We start from the raw sequence: 19,653 nt of genomic DNA, 5'->3' as shown, positions 1-19,653 counted from the left end.
AAAAAGATGATTGGGAGAAAAAAAAAAAAAAAACCTGTGACTAATGCCATTTAAAGTAGAGCTAAAAATGAACTCCTTTGTGATAAGAAGTTGCATTTGCTTCTACTTATGAGAATGTATGGGTATTTTCCAAAATTTCCTTTCTTTGTTGCCTGGGATTTAGAGTATGATTATCATTTGTTCAGCCATATAGACAGAAAAGTTGTAAGAAGTTGTTAAATGAAACAGGTTACCTTTACCCTGAAGCAGTTCAATAAATAATTTTGAAGATGTAGATAAGAAATCAAAAGATTTTAAATGTACAGTTTGTTGTTATTTTTAATGCAGCATGTTTGTCCTTGTTCTCTCCCCAACTCCCCCCCAAATAATTCCTAAGCTATATTAACATAATCATGCCATAGGATAAATGGTAGAGAAGTTATAAAGGTAGAAATGTCAAGTATTAGCAACTGAATGGATGTATAGGTTAAGAAAAAGTGAGGAGACCAGGATAATACTATTTTAAAACCACAATCAATCAGCTTAACTTCCAATAGAGTTTAATACTTGTAGGGAAGTAGTAGTGAAGGAGGAGCATTATGATCCACAGATGTAGGAATGACAAATGGGATGCTAGGGAAATAGATTGACATAACCTGTTTTAGGAAAATGCCAGGTACTTGATTATGGTTCAAAAATGGGATGGGGTAGAAGAGGCAAATAACAAGGCTATATGGAGAAAATATTTGGAGGTGGTGGGCAAGGTGGAGAGTAAAATGCAACATGGTAATGGCCTGCCTGAAGTAGTGGGCGGGGTGAGGCAGGCACCAATCAGAACATGGTAGATATTCTAAAGATAAAAGTGTTTAAAATCTCCTAGGCCTGGTTTCAAGGACTTTGTTTGTATTTGTATTGTTAATATAAGTGGAGATAACCATTTAGACAGCAGAGAACAAGGGTAAGAGGTTAAAGACATCTTCATCAACATAAATCTGAAACTTGGGATGGGAAATGCCATCTGCATCTAGAGAGAGAATTATGGAGAAATTGAATGTGGATTGAAGAACAGTATTTTCACTGTGTTTTGTTTGTCTGCTTGCTTGATTTTTCTTTCTCATGTCCCTCCCTGACTTTTGGTCTGATTTTTCTTGTACAACATGACAAATATGGAAATATGTTTGAAAGGACTGTACATGTATAACCTATATCAGATTTCTTGGGGTCTGATATAGTCCCTGACAGAGGGGGACTAAAGAAGGGAGAAAGAAAAAAATTGGAACACAAAATCTTACAAAAGTGAATGTTGTATATAGGACTGCTTGCTATCTAGGGGAGGGGGTAGAGGGAGGAGAAAAATCGAAACAGAAGCAAGTGCAAGGGATAATATTAAAAAAAATTACCCTGGCATGGGTTCTGTCAATAAAAAGTGATTATAAAATAAAATAAAATAAAATGAGTGTTGAAGACTATCTTTACATGTATTCGAAAAAATAAAATACTGTTGAGGAAAAAATAAAATACTGTTGAGGAAAAAAAAATTATGAACTTGAAGATCCTCCCACGTGGAATCCATTCTCTTATGTATATATGTCTGTTTGGGAGGGAGAAGATTGAGGGGTGGTTTGTACAAAATAATGAATGGCTGTATGAAAAAGTTTTTAAGTGAGTATGTACCCCTACTTTCCCTGGATCTTAGTTTCCTCATCTATAAAATGAAGGAATCAGACTAAATGGCCTCTGAAGTCTCTTCAGGCTTTAGATCTATAATCTAAACTTTATAGTTCTAGAATCATTCCAAAAAACCCAATTTCTGGGCAATCTCCTTAAATTTCAAGGGTTTAACTGACACTTCTATGCAAGTGACTCCTAGACTCTACATATTACTAGCGGATCCTTTCAGTTCACTTGTCCTAGCAACATTGTAGCTCAGCATATCTAAAAATGAATTCATTACCTTTCCCCTCAAACTCTCCTCTTCTCTAAACTTTCTTATTTCTGCCTCAGTCACCACAGCTTTCCCTTACTCCACATACTGTTAAGCATACTATTTCTACCTTCATGACATTTGTGCCTTTCTACTCATGAGTCATTCTTAGTAAGATGATTACAGACACCTTCTTCTGGATATTCCTACTACTCAAATCTTTCATCATTCTTCTCTGTTCTCTAGATAGTAAGTAGGTAATTTTTCTTAATCACAAATTCAACAGTGTGACTCTCCTACTCAATTATCTCCAGGTTCTCCCTCTTGCCTCAAGAATAAAATACAAACTCTTCTCCTTAGCTTTTCCCAACAAAATCTTCCCTGTAACAACAAAACTTTCCTTGTAAACACTATATGTCAGGAAGGTGAGAATACAAAGAAACATAGAAGACCATCCTTGAACCCGAGGAACTTCCAATGTAATGGAGGCAACAAATATGTACAAACAAGCTACATAAAAGATAAACTGATTCCTAAGGGAAAAAAATCATCAGGCCAGACACACTGACAAAAAAATTCTGCCAAATATTTAAAGAACAATTAATTTCAATATTACATAAATTATTTGGAAAAAAAGGCAAAGTAGTATTACCAAATTCCTTTTATGCCACAAATATGATGCTGATACTTAAACAAGGAAAAGCAAAAACAGAGAAAAAAAACCTAGAAACAAACTTCTCTAATGAACATTGGTATAAATTTAAAAAATAAAATACTAGCAGGGAGATTAAAACAATACATCACAAATATAATACTCTATGTCCTGTAGAATTATACCAGGAATGCAGTAGTTTCAATTTTGCAAAAACTGTCTCATAACTGACCATATCAATAGTAAAATCAACAGAACTCATATGGTTATCTCAATAGACATGGAAAAATCTTTTGACAAAATACAACATTCATTCCTATTTTTAAAAAGCTTAGAAAGCATAGGAATAAGTGGAGCTTTCCTTAAAATGATAAGTAGTAGCTATATAAAATCATCAGCAAATATTAATTGTAATGGAGATAAACTAGAAGTATTCTCAATAAAATTGGGGTGAAATAAGGATGCCCATTATGGAAACATTAACTAGAAATTCTCATTATAGGACTAAGAGAAGAAAAAGAAATTGAAGGAATTTGAATAGGAAATATGGAAACAAAACCAACATTCTTTGCAGATGAGATGATGCTATGCTTGGAGATTTTTCTTTCTAATGTCCCTCCCCCACTTTTGGTCTGATTTTTCTTGTACAACATCTTTGGATGTTGTCCCATAGGAGAGTCCTATAGGGTCAACTAAAAATCTAGGTTGAAATAATTAACAATTTTAACAAAGTTATAGGATATAGAATTAACTCACATAAATCATCAACATTTCTAAACATTACCAACAAAATCAAACAGCAGGAGATAGAAAGATAAATTGCATTTAAAATAACTGTAGAAAACGTAAAATTCTTGGGAACCTATCTTCCAAGAAGAAAACTAGGAATTACATGAATGTAATTATAAAACACTTTTCCCACAAATAAAATCAGTCCTAAACATTTAGAAAAATAACAATTGCTTATGGGAAGGCCCAGCCAACATAATAGAAATGACAATTGACAATTCTGTCTACACTAATTTATTCAGTGCCATACCAATGAAACTACCCCCCAAAAATCATTTTGTAAACCTAGTAAAAATATAATTCTTCTGGATAAACAAAAAGGTCAAGAATATCAAAGGAACCAATGAAAAAACTATGTGAAGGATGGTAGCTTAGTCATACTAAATTTCAAACTGTATTAAAAAGTGGTAATTATCAAAACAATGTGGCTGAAATAGTAGTGGATCTGTGGAATAGATTAGTTATGCAGTATAAAATAGTAAATGACCATAATAATCTAGTGTTTCATAATCCAAAGATCCAAGCTTTAACGACAATAACTCACTATTTGTTGGAAACTGCTGGGAAAACTGTAAAGCAGTTTGGCAAAAGGTAGACACAGTCCAAAATCTCATATCATATAACAAGATAAAGTCAAAATGGGTATATAATTTAGGCATGAAGGGTGACTATTACCAAATTAAGAGAGCATGGAATAGTTTACTTGTCAGCTTTATGAATAAGGAAAGAATTTATGACCAAGCAAAAGACAGAGAACATTATTATAAAATGCAGAATGGATAAATTTGATTATATTAAATTTAAAAAGCTGTGTACAAATAAAATCAATGTAGCCATAATCAGAAGGAAAACAAAAGTTGGGGGTGAGGAAGAATTTCACAGCAAGTTTTCTGCTAAAGGCATTATTTCTTAGTTATATAGAGAAATAAGTCAGATTTATATCAATGCAAATCATTAGTCAATTAATAAATGATCAAAGAATATGAACAATTTTAAGAAGGAATAAAAGTTATGTACAATCATATGAAAAAATTTCTAAGTCACTATTGATTAGAGAATGCAAAATATAAGAACTCTGAGGAACCAGCTCTTACCAATTAGACTGGCAAATATGACAGAAAAAGAAAATGACAAATCTTAGTAGGATATGGGAAAGCTGAGGCATTAATATAACTCTAAGTGGAGTTATAAACTGGTCCAACTATTCTAGAGAATGATTTGGAACTACATCCAAAAAATTCTAAAACTATGTATATTATGATCCAGTAGTAGCATTACTAGGTCTGTCCCAAAGACATCAAAGGAAAAGGATCTTTATGTACAAAAATATTTATAGCAGTTCTTTTTTTGTGGTGGCAAAGAATTGCACATCAAATGGCTATTCATTAACTGGGAAGTGGCTGAACATGTTATGGTGCATGGTTGTGATGAAATACCATTGTATTATAAGAAATAATAAGTAAGATACTTTCAGAAAAAACATGTAAAGACTTACATGAGCTGATGCAAAAAGTAAAATGAGCAGAACCAGGAGAACTATACATGGTAACATCAATAGTGTATGGCAATTAGTTGTGAATGACAGATATTCTCAGTAAAACAATGATCTAAAACAATTCTGAAGAACTCATCATGAAAAATGCTATCCACTTCCAGAGAAATAATTGATAGAAGGTGAATGCAGATGGAAATACTGTATTTTGTACTTTATTTTTTTCATTGGGGGAGGTCTGTTTTCTGATGACTAATATGGAAATACATTTTGTATGACAATTCATGTATAATCTATATTAAACCCCTTGATTTCTCAATTGGGGGGATGGAGGGATGGAGAAAATTGAGAACTCAAAATTTTAAAAAATAGATGTTTAAAAATTAAATGTAATTAAAAATGTCTTAGGGGGAAAAAGGTAAAGTAGAGATCATTAACAGAGGCAAAGGACTAAAATTAAGAGAGAATAAAAAAGGGCTTCCTATAGAAAATGAGATTTTTATCTGGGTTTTGAGGGAAACCAGGAAGGCTAGAAGGTATACATGAGGAAGGAGAACTTTCCAGGCATAAAGACCAGTCATTGAAAGTTCTCAGATTGGAGAAATGGAATGTTTTATTTGAGGATTAACAAAAAGGTCAGTTTCACTGAATCAAAGAATTCTAGTGTGGATGGGAGTGTTGGGTGTAAAAATACTAGAAACAGGGTAGAAGTAAGAGCTTTGAATGCCAAATAGGATTTTAGATTAGATCTTGGGATGCTATAGAGCCACTAGAGTTTGTTGAGTAGAGGGATATGTTTGCATCTGCATGTTAGGAAAATAATTTTGGCAGATGAATGGAAGATGGATTGGAGTAAGGCAAGACCTAGCAGCAGGGAAACCAATTAACAGACTATTAAAATACTGGAATATAAGCTCCTTGAAGACAGCAACCACTTTTTGTGTTATCTTGGTCTCTATAATACTTTGCATGTGGTAGACACTGGAATGCTTTTGGCATTGGATGACATTATATACAATTTTGTCACAGACTCAATTCAATTTAATTAAAAATATTTATTAAGCATCTACTATGTGCAAAGAACTGGACTGAGCACTGGGAAGACAAAGATGGATATACCACAGATGCTGCTTTCAAGGAAAAATGTACAATTTTATGGAAGGAGGGTGGGTCAGAAATCATCCATCAATCTTCAAGAAGAGCCAGTGCATAAACAACCATTATACAAGGGGAAGTTGAGGGAAGGAGTCCAAGTGCTAAAAGATTTTTTAGGAGGAAAGATTTCTGTCACCTGGGAGAATGAAAAGATCAATTTCCTGATGGGATAGCCTCTGATAAAAGCCTTAAAATAATAGAGGGAGAGAGGGACAGGGGGAGGGACTTCAGTAGATAGGGAGTTATGACATTTGATTAGCAGTTCTCTAAAAAACCATTGAAAATAATGTGCTCTTTTATGTTATAAAATAAAACCTTAAATTGATCAACAGGCAAATATGGTCATCTTAACATGGCCTACATATGTGACAACTGAACAGGAGGTGTTGAAACAACAGGGAAATTCTGCTGCTTTTTTCCCTGAAACAGACACTTTAAATGACTGTCACTAATATATATATATCCCCCCCCCCCCCCAATAGGCAGAAAAAAACCACAAAAAGGAAAAAAAACCACAGAGGATGAGCAGACTGAATTCTTGTGAAATGTGTATGTACTTTTTAAATGTCACCTTTGGGTAAATCAACCCACCAATGTATTATTAATAAAATTTAGCAACTGTCAAATCATTTCTTGGTGCAGGGAGGCTTGGCTGTGTCACTGCTTAGAAGGAAGAGACAGATGGTCTTACCTTTCAGTTCCTGAGTCCACAGCCGAAAGAGGAGGTAACTGGGAGGAGGGGTTGTGGGGGCTCCCCTGTACATTATGTCCCGGAGAAGGGTGACTGACGGGATGTGGGGGAGGCCCAGCCCCAGCAGCTGTTCCACTCCGGCTTGAGTGAGTGCTGGAGAAAATCGTGGCTGAAATAAAAAGGGACAACAAGGAATTCAAGCTAAATCACAAATAAAATAAAGTGTGCGTGTACACTCATACACATGCACATACATAAGGTGGGGGGAGAGATAAAAGGAAGCAAAAACTTCATCTGTAGGTGACTGACAAGACATGCTGAAGTGGGGAAGGGAGATGTAGGAGCCTGGTACTTGTAGTCCAGTTCTTCATTTGTTGAATATACATATCATGTTTTGTTTCAACTCATCAGAGAGGATAGCAATCAGGCAGTTGGCTGGCTAATACTTTCCTTATTGCCATTGCAGCAGAGCCTCTCAGCCTGGACTATGCTGGGAGCTGCCATTCATAGCTTGTTCAAGCATCACTTTTCACAACAAACTCCTTGTCTGAACAGGACAGAATTACCTAAGCTTCTAATATTTCCACTGCTGGTCACTAAGTTATTACCTTTCATTTATTCAAGTATGACAATAAGCTAATGCATATGTTTCTTATTCCTTTTAGCATCTCATTGGTGACAAGAGTTAAAGGGCTGGGGGGCTGGGTGAGGATGGCACTGCCCTAGTTGTATCTCATTTCCCACAATTGTTCAGATGTACTTCCCAGGATTCAGCCCCTACAACAAGAGGGATTGTCCTGGTGTCAATTAAGAGCAATAGGCACTGGCTTTTATTAATTCGTAGAATGTTAGAGTTAGAGAAGACATTATAGGTCATCTAGGCCAAAGATTCTTAACCCGCTTTGTGTTACAGATCCCTTTGACAGTCTGGTGAAAATTATGGATATCTATTCGGAATAATGCTTTCAAAAGCATAAAACATAATACTAGAATTGCAGAGAAAACAAATTATTGTCACAGATAAAATATTTAATGTTTTCCTTTCAAGTTCACAAATCTCTGGGAGGTTTTAATCCCAGATTAAGAGCATAGTCCCAATTATTATTATCAATCAATCAGCAAGCATTTAGTAAGCAGCTACTACTATATGCTGTGTAATGAATTATGTTCTGAAAATACAAAGGCAAAAATAGAGCATTTTAATCTCTTGTAGCATAAATTTTGTTGAGAGAGACAATGTGCACATATTTAAGTATATAGAAAATATCTATAAAATAAATATGTGGGCATTTGCTAATTTATTGATTGAGTGACATGCTCCTCTTCCTATAGTGGAATGTATCCTAAGGCTTGAAACCTGGTCCTGCATAACTGCTACAATACTACACAAGAAATCCTTGCTTGTCACTTTTGGAGCATGACAGGGAGGAGTCTGTCAATGTACCCAAAGTATCCAGTAGAAATCTCCCCAACTTGAGATGAGGGTATATTGGAGTCATCTTGAACCAGCTCAGGAAAGCTAATGATTAAATTTTCAGTATGAATATTTGCATCTCAGAAAACTTGCCAAATCAGTATTGATCTGCTATTTTGTGGACTATTTAGACTCTAGAAAATGTTAATATTAATAAGGTAAATTAAAATTAAGAATTGTGTCATGTGAACATTTCCCTGTTTGTTAAACATTTATCAACACATCCTTGATGTCTTCCTTTATCACTAAGAGATCTTTGTCTTGCTTCCAAAATATGTTATGTGGTATGGTGGAAAGAAATAGATTTAGAGTTTTTGTAGCTAAGTTTTAATTCTGTCCCTGCCACTTCTTTTTTGAAGACATTTAATTATTCTGAGCCTCAGTTTCTTCACTTGGAAAATTAAGGGATTGAACTCAGCAAGAGTTACTCTCTTCCAAATGAAAATCTATGATTCTATAATTTAGACCAAGAATTGGACCACAATCTCTCAAGGAGAGTTCCCTACCTTTAGTCCTTTCAATTATATCTAATCACAGACTATCAAGATCTTGATCCTCTCAATTCTCAGGGAATCTAACATCCACTAATATATAGATCTGTGAATGACTTGGAGAAAACAAGGCTTTACCATAGTATACTGAAGAGACAGGGGTATATTTCCTTCTCATAGAAACCACAATCTCCATCTTTCTGTAATTAGTTTTCTGATGACTTGGGGTCTAAATGCTATTGTTGCTGCCATCATATTTAAAGTCCTGTCTGTATAGCTTCTGTTCTCTAAGTTCCTATTTCCAACTCTATGGAATAATGGTTATCTTATATGAGGTCACCTGCTACCTCAAATATGCTATAGTTTCTTTAACTTTAAAATGGGGACAATAATAAGCTCTACCTCACATAGTTGTTGTAAGGGCCAAATGAGAAAAATATCTGTAAAAAACATATTTAACACAGTGACAGGCACACAGTAAGCACTTGATTATTTTCTCCCTCACCTCCTATCCCTAATTCCTGGTGCAACTATAAACATAGACTGCCCTTAATGATGACACCATTATCCCTCCACCACACTGAATTAGAACCCAGCACAATTATATCTAATTGCTGCTTTGTTGATAGGTAATATGATGCTGGATGGCCTACTTATTTTGTTTTTCAAGCATTCATTCAATAGAAATATGTTTAGAAGAACTGCACATGTTTAACTTATAATTCATTGCTTACTGTCTAGGAAAGAGAATGAGGAGGAAGAGAAAAAAAATTTGAAACACAAAGTTTTGCAAAGGGGAATGTTAAAAACTAATTTTGCAGGTATTTGGGAAAAAAAAAAAAACTACTATAAAAAATAGAACAGGCCAAATGATAAGAAGTCCAATAAGGTGAAAAACACTTTGAAAAGCAGAATTGACCAAATGGAAAATGATATTCAAAAATTCACTGATTAAGAAGAACTTCTTAAAAAGCAGAGTTGGCTAAATGGAAAAAGAGGGACACAAATTCATTGAAGTAAAGAATTCCTTAAAAATTAGAATTGGCCAAATGGAAAAGGAGGTACAAAGGATAAGTGAAGAAAATAATTCTTTAAAAATTAGAATTGGGTGAGTTTGAAGCTAATGGCTTCTATAAGGCATCAAGAAACTAAAAAAAAAAAAAATCATTCAAGTGCTCATAAGATTCAGAACTGAAAGAGGCTTTGGAAAATTTCCAACTTAGTTAGAGATAAGGAAACTGAGGTTGGGAGAGAGAAGTTAATGGTCACATAACTAATAATGTAAATTATTGACTTTTGAATCTAAGCCTTCCACTCCATTATTATTCTGTGTACTCTTACTTCTCCACTGGTTGCTTCTGACTGCATTCGCATATATATATTATGTAAATGATTATATATATATATATCCATATCTGTGTGTGTATAGATATACACATGGATAAAAAAGCAGGTTTGGGATATGAATAAGTTTCATTTTAACAAAGAGATAGACAATGTTTTTTGTTTTTTTTTTTTTTTTTCCCATAAAATAGATGAGTGCTTACGGGGTTGAGGAACCTAGGCATGGGTGCAGTTTGCTCTCTACTCTCTACCACTACCCCCAGGAGCAGTTGAAAGTACTTTGCCATAGAACACCAGTCTTGAAGTCAGGAGGATCTGAGTTCAAATGTGGTCTCAGATACTTAACACTTCCTAGCCATGTTCCCCTGGGCAATTCATGTTCCCCTGGGCAATTCACTTAACTCCAATTGCCTCAGGAGGGAAAAAAAGTACTTTGCAGCAGAAGCACACAACATACACACCCACACACACACACACACACACACACACACACACACACACGCTCACATACACATTTATACTGGCCTGAGAACATAAATAATATTGTGAAATCCAGTTCCTTTGTGGAGGAGGGGAGATCTTGAATTTTTCAGAGCCTAGTCTTCTAGTTAGGGAAGAAAGATTTTCTGAATAATGTAAATTTTGAGAATTGCCTTTTGGATTATTTCAAGTTAGAGGCTAGGAGGATTAGATTTTTGAGAGAAATTAAGGGAGGTGGAAACTCTATTGACAAATTAGTACTTCCTTCTCAAAATCCAGGCACAAAACAGACAAACACAACCTTTTGGCAAGAAACTACTTAATACAAATTCCTTTTCTGTACTCTTTAATGAGGCAATAGCTCTGTCACTTAAAAGGCTCAATTAAAATTCTGCTACTACTTTACCCCTCAAAAAGTACTGGTACTAGAATAGCTTAATTCCATAGATTTACTGCTGCCCTTTGTGAATCTAACTTTGTCCTATATGCTAATGCCTATGTCTACTCTCCCACAGCAATAACCACCATTACTGCCATCCTCAGCCCAACTACAAAAGATTTTGAGGCAAGCTGGAAAACGCTTACTAGCTAGAAAAGGTAACGTAGAGCTTCTGTTTTGTGTGGCAGCCTCAATAAAAGTTGCACATTTGCAAACACATGAGAGTCGGCTTATGAATCACTACCCTCATTTATTGTTAGACTCGCTTAGGGAGCCAGAATTCAGCTTTTATTCCAAATAATAATTTCACCCAGGGGAATAGGCTATTTAGAAGGATCATGGCAGTAGCATGAATATTGGTGTTTGTAAGGCTGGGGCTTGGACTCAATGTAGTATTCCAAATACTGATGGAAGAATAAAAGGTCACAGAGATACTTTATAAACATTTCCCCCTCTCCATATACAAAAACTGTGAACTCTACTAAGAGTTTAAAAAATGGTAATGACAATACATCCCACATTTATTAGTCCTGGGGCATATAGGTAATGATCATAACAAAGGAAAGGCTGTTCTGTTAGAATTACAAATCAGTAAATAAAATTCAGCGTGGCTCCTCCATAGACATCTCTAGCAAAGGAAGAACAGTTGGGGCCCTCCAGCTGGAGGAAAGCAGAGAAAAGGACAGGGTTTTGGTGGGATGAGAAGAAGAATGACACAGGAAAACATATTTTGCTTTGGAAATTAAATGTAGTGAATGGTAACATTCTGTGATTGGAGCTCTATAATTTACCAGATTCCCCTGGTAAGGTATTACCTGTCAGGACTATATCTATGATACTATTGGTACAATTTAAGGAGTCCTTCTCTGCTGCAAAATATACAAGTATCACAGTATCAAACTTTTAGGGATATTAAGAGGAAATTTTCAGGCAGGTATTAGATGAAACCGTAGAAAGTGAATGATGGCATAAAAGGAATGCTTTGTCAGGTATTGGTTGAACTATTTGATTACTGAAGTTTCTACCAATTTATATGATTCTTCATACATAACAGCAGGGAGATTCTGAGGTGCAATCTGTGGAAGTTTCTACCTACCTGTAAAATTGTCAAATATTGGGTCTTGTTCTGAATTGTATGCCTGCTTAGACTATTGAACTAGAACATCATTTTCTCTCCTCCTCATCTCACACCTTGATATCATCTCAACCACTTCTTCCTTCAAATCCATCCTCTTCCTCTCTTCCCTAACAGATTGCCCACATTGTCATCCCCCCTCTTTGTAATTTTCAATCTCTCCCTACTTAGTATTTCTTCCTTTCTGTCTATAAATAGGTTCAAGGCTTCTTAAACTTTAAAAAATACCTAGAGCACTACCACACTAGAACACATTATCCACACCAACTGTCATCCTATAGTCTTTTATTAGCCAAATTCATTAAAAAAGCCATTTATACCTATGTCTCCATGTTTTTCTCCTCTATCTTTTCTCACCTCTCTGAAAGCTGGCTCCTCACTTTATCACTTAATTGAAACTGCTTTCTGCAAAGATATCAAAAATCTCTTAAGATTCCAATCTAATTTAATGTTCCCTACTGAATCTCTGTATATGGGCACACTTCTCTCATCACCACTCCAGATATTAAAATGCAAACTCCCCATGGGAAAGGACTGTCTCTTTGTTAAATACTCAAATCACTAGCATTTATGGTTTTTTTCTCTCCCATCTATTTGTATTCATTAATTCAGCCATAATCTAGTTATTTGGCCATCTCTCTATTGTACTATTAACCTGAATAAAGGTTATATAAATCTTAATATAGTATGGAAATATGAGCTGTTATTATTATAAACACATTACTGAATAGAATGGTACCTAATGCCTATGGTCTCCTCCAATAGAATGTAAACTCCTTAAAGGGGAAGTTTTTATCTCTAGAATCAGGTATAGAGATGAGGCACATAGCAAGTACCTAATAAAGGCATATTTATTTATTGATTAAAAAGCTCTTGAACAACATTTGAATTTATCAGCATTTATCAAGTATGATCTACTCTTCCTTCTTCCTCTTATAGCTTTCCAAAATAAAACACAACTTTCTGATCACCACTCCACAATGTTGTCTTCCTTTATTAACATGTAAAGTCCTTAAGAGAAAGGATTTTCTCTTAAATACTCATCTCCTTAGTATGTCCTATCATAATTCATGCATTTTATAATTATCTAGTATATGTTATTTATTTTTCTATGAGACCATAATGTATGCAAAAGTTTTATAAATCTTAATGCATTATATAAATGTGAGCTACTATTATTATCATAATATCACTGTATTATTATACTTCCTCCTCAGGTTAAGGTCTTCTGTGTTGTGCCATCTTTTCTTGGAAGTAAAATATAATGCCAGTAGAAAATCAAATACTACATTTGGAAAGGAACTCTGTGCTGTGGGGCAGTTAAAGTCATATTTCATGTATACTATATATAGTCCTTTTTGTTTTATTTTTATTTATTTTTAATATTCTCTATTTATTTATTTAAATTTCAATTTATGGTATAAAATTAACATATCCATAATGTAGAATAATACAAAAAGATAATACATGAAACTGCAAATCCATCATATACAACTTGTTATTCCTTTTAAATATCCAATAAAACTTTTTCTTTTTTTTCTTCTCTACTCCCCACCTTAAAGATGCTTTTCATTAGACATAAATATGTATGTGTGTATATGTAAAATCATCCCATACATATTTCTATTTATAAGTTCTTTCTCTGGTTGAAGATAGAGTCTTCCTTCTTATATTCTTTACAGCTAATTTGATTATTTGTAATAGTCAAATGACATAATTATTGTAAATCAAAATGATCTAATTCATTTTGAGGAGGGCTGCTAATAAATTAGCTATGGAATGATGAATCTTTTAAAAAATCATTCAAAAAGACCATCTCTTAAGACTTAGAGGGACCACAGTTTGCAAAGGTAAAAAGGATAGTTCAACATTGATGGAATTGTAGTTACTTAATTACATAATTTTTGAATTTTGCCAACTTGAAGAATAGCACTGTGCACACAGTAGGCTCTTAATAAATATTCATTGTATTTTTTTTCCTAAATTGAATTAAACTTCACATTCAACATTCTAGGAAGCAATCTTGAATACCAGCTTATTAGAACATCTGTCAATACAATACTTGCTTCTTACCCACTGTGCACAAATTTGACACCCACTATTGCTCCAAATTGTATGACAGTGAAATTCAGATTAAGAGAATGCAATTTTTTATCTCTGGGTAAAAAAATCTCTAATATAAGTATTAAAGAGCTATTATGCCCATGATTACAATGATTATTATTGAATCTTTCAATTAACTATGCCATTTATGTAGAACACAATGCAATGAGATACACATGTTTTGAATGACAGTCAAGAGCTGTGCCCATTTCTCCAGGATACAAAAATTTCTTAGTAAGGCTGAAGTGATAAAATCCATTAATGTCAGTATGACGTCTAAATGTGTTAGCATTCTCTCTCTAATGTTACCACAGGGTCATTGTCATTTTTTAAAGCTTGTAAAAGTCTTTTCAATCTACCTTCAGACATGGTCAGTAATTGGCAGACGGAAAATTTGATTAGGCATGGTAGATGAATATATAGAAAATCTTATTGCTTTTGTGAATGATAATGAAATCCCCAAGGAAGAAAAATTCTGTTGCTGGATTAATATAAGGGTCCCCTGCTTAAACTGGGGGCTATAAGATCATTCTCCTCTTACTGAAGACTTTCTTTCCATTAGTTTTGGATTATGTTAGTTCTTATTTCATATCTGTCTCTTCCTGAGGAAAGTGGTAGGAGTATTCCAGATATATTTTGTACTTCTGACTAAGAAAAATTTATCTAAGTATTTTTCAGATGTGTCTCAAAGTATATCTGTAAAATGGGAATGGTAATATCATTTATCTCACTGAATTGTTGTGAGACAATATATATTAAATGAGGTGAAAAACTGATATAAATGTTACCTATTATTAATCCGAAGAGGTCATTCAATAACCTGAGTGGATCCTATATGGAACATTTGTGCAAAGACACAGGCATATTCTCATGCAAGATGAGGGAAGAAGTATATAAGTTAAGATCTGCTCCAGAAGTAGCAGTACTCAGAGTTATAAAGTATTATGTGGTTATCCAATGCCAGATCCAAAAGAGGAATTACTACTATATCACTCCTGACAAGTAGCTTCCAGCTTCTATTTAAGGACCTCCAAGGATAGGGAAACCCATCACTTTTTCAAGCAGTGTATTCTACTTTTAGAGTTTTAATCTTGGAAAGGTTTTTAAAATTATTATTGTTTTAGTTTATTTTTTAAATAACATCAAGGCTAAATTATCTTCTTTGCCATTTCTTCCTGTTGGTCCTGGTTTTATCCTTCAGATCTAACAGTAATAGTAATATTGCTTTAAGAATAACTCTGAGCAAATAAGTCATTATGACTATTATAAATAACCAAATTAACTACACAGGACATGTGAAAAAAGATACCATCTGCATTCAGAGAAAGAATTAATAAATAGAAGTATATACTATTTTCATCTCTTTTTATGTGTGCTTTCTCTTTCTTGTGCTTTTTTCTCTCTTTTGTTCTGATTTTTATTTCACAACATGACAAATATGGAAATTACGTTTAAAATGATTGTACAAGTATAACCCATATCATGTTTGTTGTCTTGGAGAGAGGGAGATAAAGGAGGGAGAGAAAAAAAATTGGGTCTCAAAATCTCATTGAAATGAATGCTGAAAACTATCTTTACATGTAATTAGAAAAAATACTATTGAGAAGAAAATTATGTGTGTATATATATGTATGTGTGTATACATATATATATATATATATTTGCATGAATGTAAAATACTTTTATACATACTTCTATTTTATTTTTCTTCTCAATAATATCTACTATCTTTCCATTTTATGGGTGAATTCATCCAATTTGTATTCTGTTATAATTACTTATTATTTATATTCCTCCTTTCTATTTTCCTTACTATCCTTACTACCCTATTCCTATTCTTCCTCACTTTTCTGCTTTGCTTCTATCTCTCACCCTATTCCTATCCCTCCTGACTCCTCTATTTGACTTCTGCCCACTATCTTGTCATCCTGTTATTTAACCTACCCCTTTTTAAGAACATCTCCCTTATTTTCTCCCCTTACTTAATCCCCTTGCTCTTTTATTTGTATCTGAATTTAGAAAAGTTTTATACCCTTCCAAAAATAAGTTATTCTCTCTTTATCGCATTTCTGTTAATTCTCACATTCTTCTAACCCTTCACCACTCTTTCTGATCATCCTCTTATTTCTTTATAAATTTAAGACTTATTTCCTTCTAAATATATATGTTGTTCTCTCTTTAACTTAGGTCTGTGAGTAGATTACCCCTAAAAATTTATCCCTTATCCTCTCTCCCTCCCAATCTCTTTCTTCTCATTTCTTTCTGAAGAGTAGGGTTCCAGAGCTATCAGCCTTCTACCTCATCTAATTTCTTTGTATCGCTTTTTCCTCTTGAACCTCATTTTAAAGAAATAATTATATACATGGTTTTGCCTTTTAGAATTATATTTTCTTCCTCAGTGTTATTTTAATCTTTCTTTCAAACCACCCAATTATAAGACAAATTTAGATATACTGTTTACATTTCCATGTATTAAAATAATAATTTGTGCTTATTGAATCTCTTGTAATCAGTCTTTGATGTTTATCTTATATTTTTCTTGGATCTTATATGTTAATTTTTCTATTAAGTTGAGGTCTTTATGCAACAGAAGCCTGAAAGTCTGGCAATTTATCGAATATCTATTTTTTTTTCTTTCAGGTTTATCCTCAACTTTGCTAGGTCTGATAGTTTGCTCTTCAATACATACTATTTCAAAACCTATTATCCTTTAATTTAGCCAAATGCTAGGTCTTCTATATTTCTAATTGTGGCTCTACTGTATTTGAACTGTTTTTTTTTCTTATTGCTTGTAATATTTTCTCCTTAATTTGGGCATTTTGGAATTTAGCTATGATTTCCTTTGTTTTCCTCCTAGTTCTTTCCAGGTGGTGATCAATAGATTTTTTTTTTTTGTTTCTACTATATCCTCTTGTTTTAACACTTCAGGATAATTTTCTTTTATTATCTCTTCTATTATTAATTTTTTTTATTGAAACTTTCAGATAGTCCAATTATTCTTAGGATTTCTCTTCTTGATCTCCTCTCCATATCAGTTGTTTTTCTTCTGAAATGTTTCACATTCTCTTCTATTTTTTCATTCTTTATATTTTATTTTATTATCTCGGTCTCATAACTTCTTTTCTTTCTCTTATAACGTCTCTGGCTTTCCCTTGCCCAGTTTTAATTTTCAAAAAGTAAATTTTTATCCCTTAAGATTTCAGATCTCCTTTTCCAGTTTGTTGACTTCCTTTTCATAATCTCTTATTTTTATTGGGTAGTTATTGTTTGAAAATTTTTCTTTCATCTATTTTATTTGATTTAAATTTTTTGAAATCATAGATTTCTATGAATTATTTTGTGGCAGATGACTATTTGGTGTTACTCTTGAAGTAAGAGAAACTTTTTTCCCCCTCAAGGCCATTATTGTTAAGTGCTTTGCCCGGGGTCACATAGTTAGCAAGTGTTAAGTATTTGAGGTTGGCTTTGAACTCAAAGTCTTCCTGATTTTAGAGCCAAGCTCTACTTATGGGGCCAACCAGCTGCTTTTTTTTTTTTTTTTTTGCTTCAGTATTTTCCTCTGAAGATAAACTCCATCATCTTTATTTCCATATTATCATTGGGTTCTTTCTCCTTTGCCAGCTTTTTATCAATATTGTTATTATTTATAACAGCTTTTTATTATAATCATCTCTAGTCCTGTCCTATAGAGAATAGTGCTTCTGGCCTCAGGTACTTTTTACTGTTATTTTTTGACTTTTGTCCTGGCCCCAACCTCTGAACTCTTTTCCCCACCTCTAAGTCACAGCTAGGGCACCTCAGTATACTACACCAGAAATGTTCTTGCTTTCCAAGAACTTTCCAGTGGCTATAACCTTCAGTTATTCCCTCTGGCCTGGAACCAAAACCAAGAACTCAGCCTCCCATAAGAGCTCATAGCCAACAGGATTCCCATTCCACTGCTTCTCCATTCACTGGGAAGTATGCTGGTATCTTCTTACTCAAGGCCATGTCTAAATAGCACAAATGGAAGCCTTTCATATCTTCTCAATGGAGGTTTTTTCAATCTTCCTAGCATAGAATCAGGGTTCCCCACAGTGCCCAAGACATGGAAATTTTTGTGGCTGTGATCAAGGTTAGCTCCAAATCCTTTAACCTCCAGTATTCCTTGCTTGCTGTTTCACTGGAATGCTAAAGGTGTTTACACTTCACAACAATCAAGCTTCTGTTCTGGAATTTTTCTTCACATATTCTCTCGTTGTCCCAGGAAGAATACAGTTCTACCCCAATTCTTGTTTGTTTTTGATGCTTTATGTTCAACCTGAGGTGCTATTTTGTTTTCTTTGCAGAGGAAATCTGGAGAGCTTAGAATTTTCTGACCTCCACCATCTTCCCAGAGTCCTCTTCCTACAATCATCTTTAAAAATTATTATACTACCTCATGGAAATGCTTGTTTTAATCCATAAATTAAAAATAAAACCAATCATTAAAAAAGCTAACTAAAACAAAAGTCAGATTCTTCTTCCACATGACAACCCCTTCAAATACTTGAAGATGTATATCATCTCCTCCCTCAAACTGCTCTTCCTCAGGCTAAATATTCCCAGTTTCTCTAACATTTACCAAATGATAAAACTTTTGATATCTTTGAAGTATGAAAATGTCTACTTTCATATGGAGACCACAGCATTCAAAGTTAATTCTTTTTTGAATGGCTTTAGGTGCAATGGAGAGTCTCTCTATTTCTAAGTAAAAACAATAGCCTTATGTTGCCAACAAAGGGAAATATTATACCAAATATCTATCTTTAGGGATATTTCAAATGTAGTAGAACAAACTGAGGATAAACTATATTGTATATCTAGGATTGGACATGGTGCTAAATGATATTTTATGATGAATAAAAGAGTTCTTAAAATCAGTTTCCCAAACACATGGTTTGGTTGCAGTTCCTCATGTGGGGAATAGATAAGGTGAAGAACTTACAGGAATGTATGAATTCTTTTTCTGTATTTTACTATTTCTGTGCCTCCCCTATGACCTGTATAATATGTGCAGGCTCATATCTACTTGAGCCTTGGCCAGCTAGAAACATTTACTTAACCTGAGCTGATGAGATTTATTGGTATTTGACATTTATCGATATTTAGTCTATTAGCTGGACCACTGTCTGCTTGATTAAGCCTGAAGGCCTGACTTTCTGTTTCCTAGAAATCAGGAGATTTCAGGGAAACAAAAACCTTCCATTCCAATCTCCCCAATTAGCAACAACCAATTAGATGCCTCCCCCTCCCTTTCTCAATGCTCTCTTACTTGTGATATAATTTCTTGTATAAAAGCTATGTATCTTTACTACTTTTTTAGCCCTCCTACCACAAGCTTTCTTTTTCTTATCTCGTGATAGGATGGCTCATCCTCTGGAGGTTTTCAATAAACAACTTTTCTGCCTTCTACTGAGTGATCTCTGACTAGTCATTTTGGGTAAGGGTCTTCTACATCCCTCACACTCAGAAAGAGAATTGAGG

General features: G+C 34.0%; 1 protein-coding gene across 2 annotated transcripts in view; it reads right to left on the bottom strand.

Annotated features, from left to right (window-relative positions):
• GLIS3 (GLIS family zinc finger 3) overlaps window positions 1-19,653 on the bottom strand; it is a 615,465-nt gene that overhangs the window by 75,548 nt on the left and 520,264 nt on the right. For both annotated transcript variants that reach the window (XM_051987896.1, XM_051987905.1), the window contains exon 8: window positions 6,683-6,851. In XM_051987896.1, the coding sequence (XP_051843856.1) occupies window positions 6,683-6,851 (169 nt within the window). The remainder of the gene's footprint in view (window positions 1-6,682; window positions 6,852-19,653) is intronic.

This window comes from Antechinus flavipes, chromosome 1, assembly GCF_016432865.1.
Source record: "Antechinus flavipes isolate AdamAnt ecotype Samford, QLD, Australia chromosome 1, AdamAnt_v2, whole genome shotgun sequence".
Taxonomy (NCBI): domain Eukaryota; kingdom Metazoa; phylum Chordata; class Mammalia; order Dasyuromorphia; family Dasyuridae; genus Antechinus; species Antechinus flavipes.
Note: the sequence above shows the minus strand (reverse complement) of the source record. Positions and strands in the feature narration are given on the sequence as shown.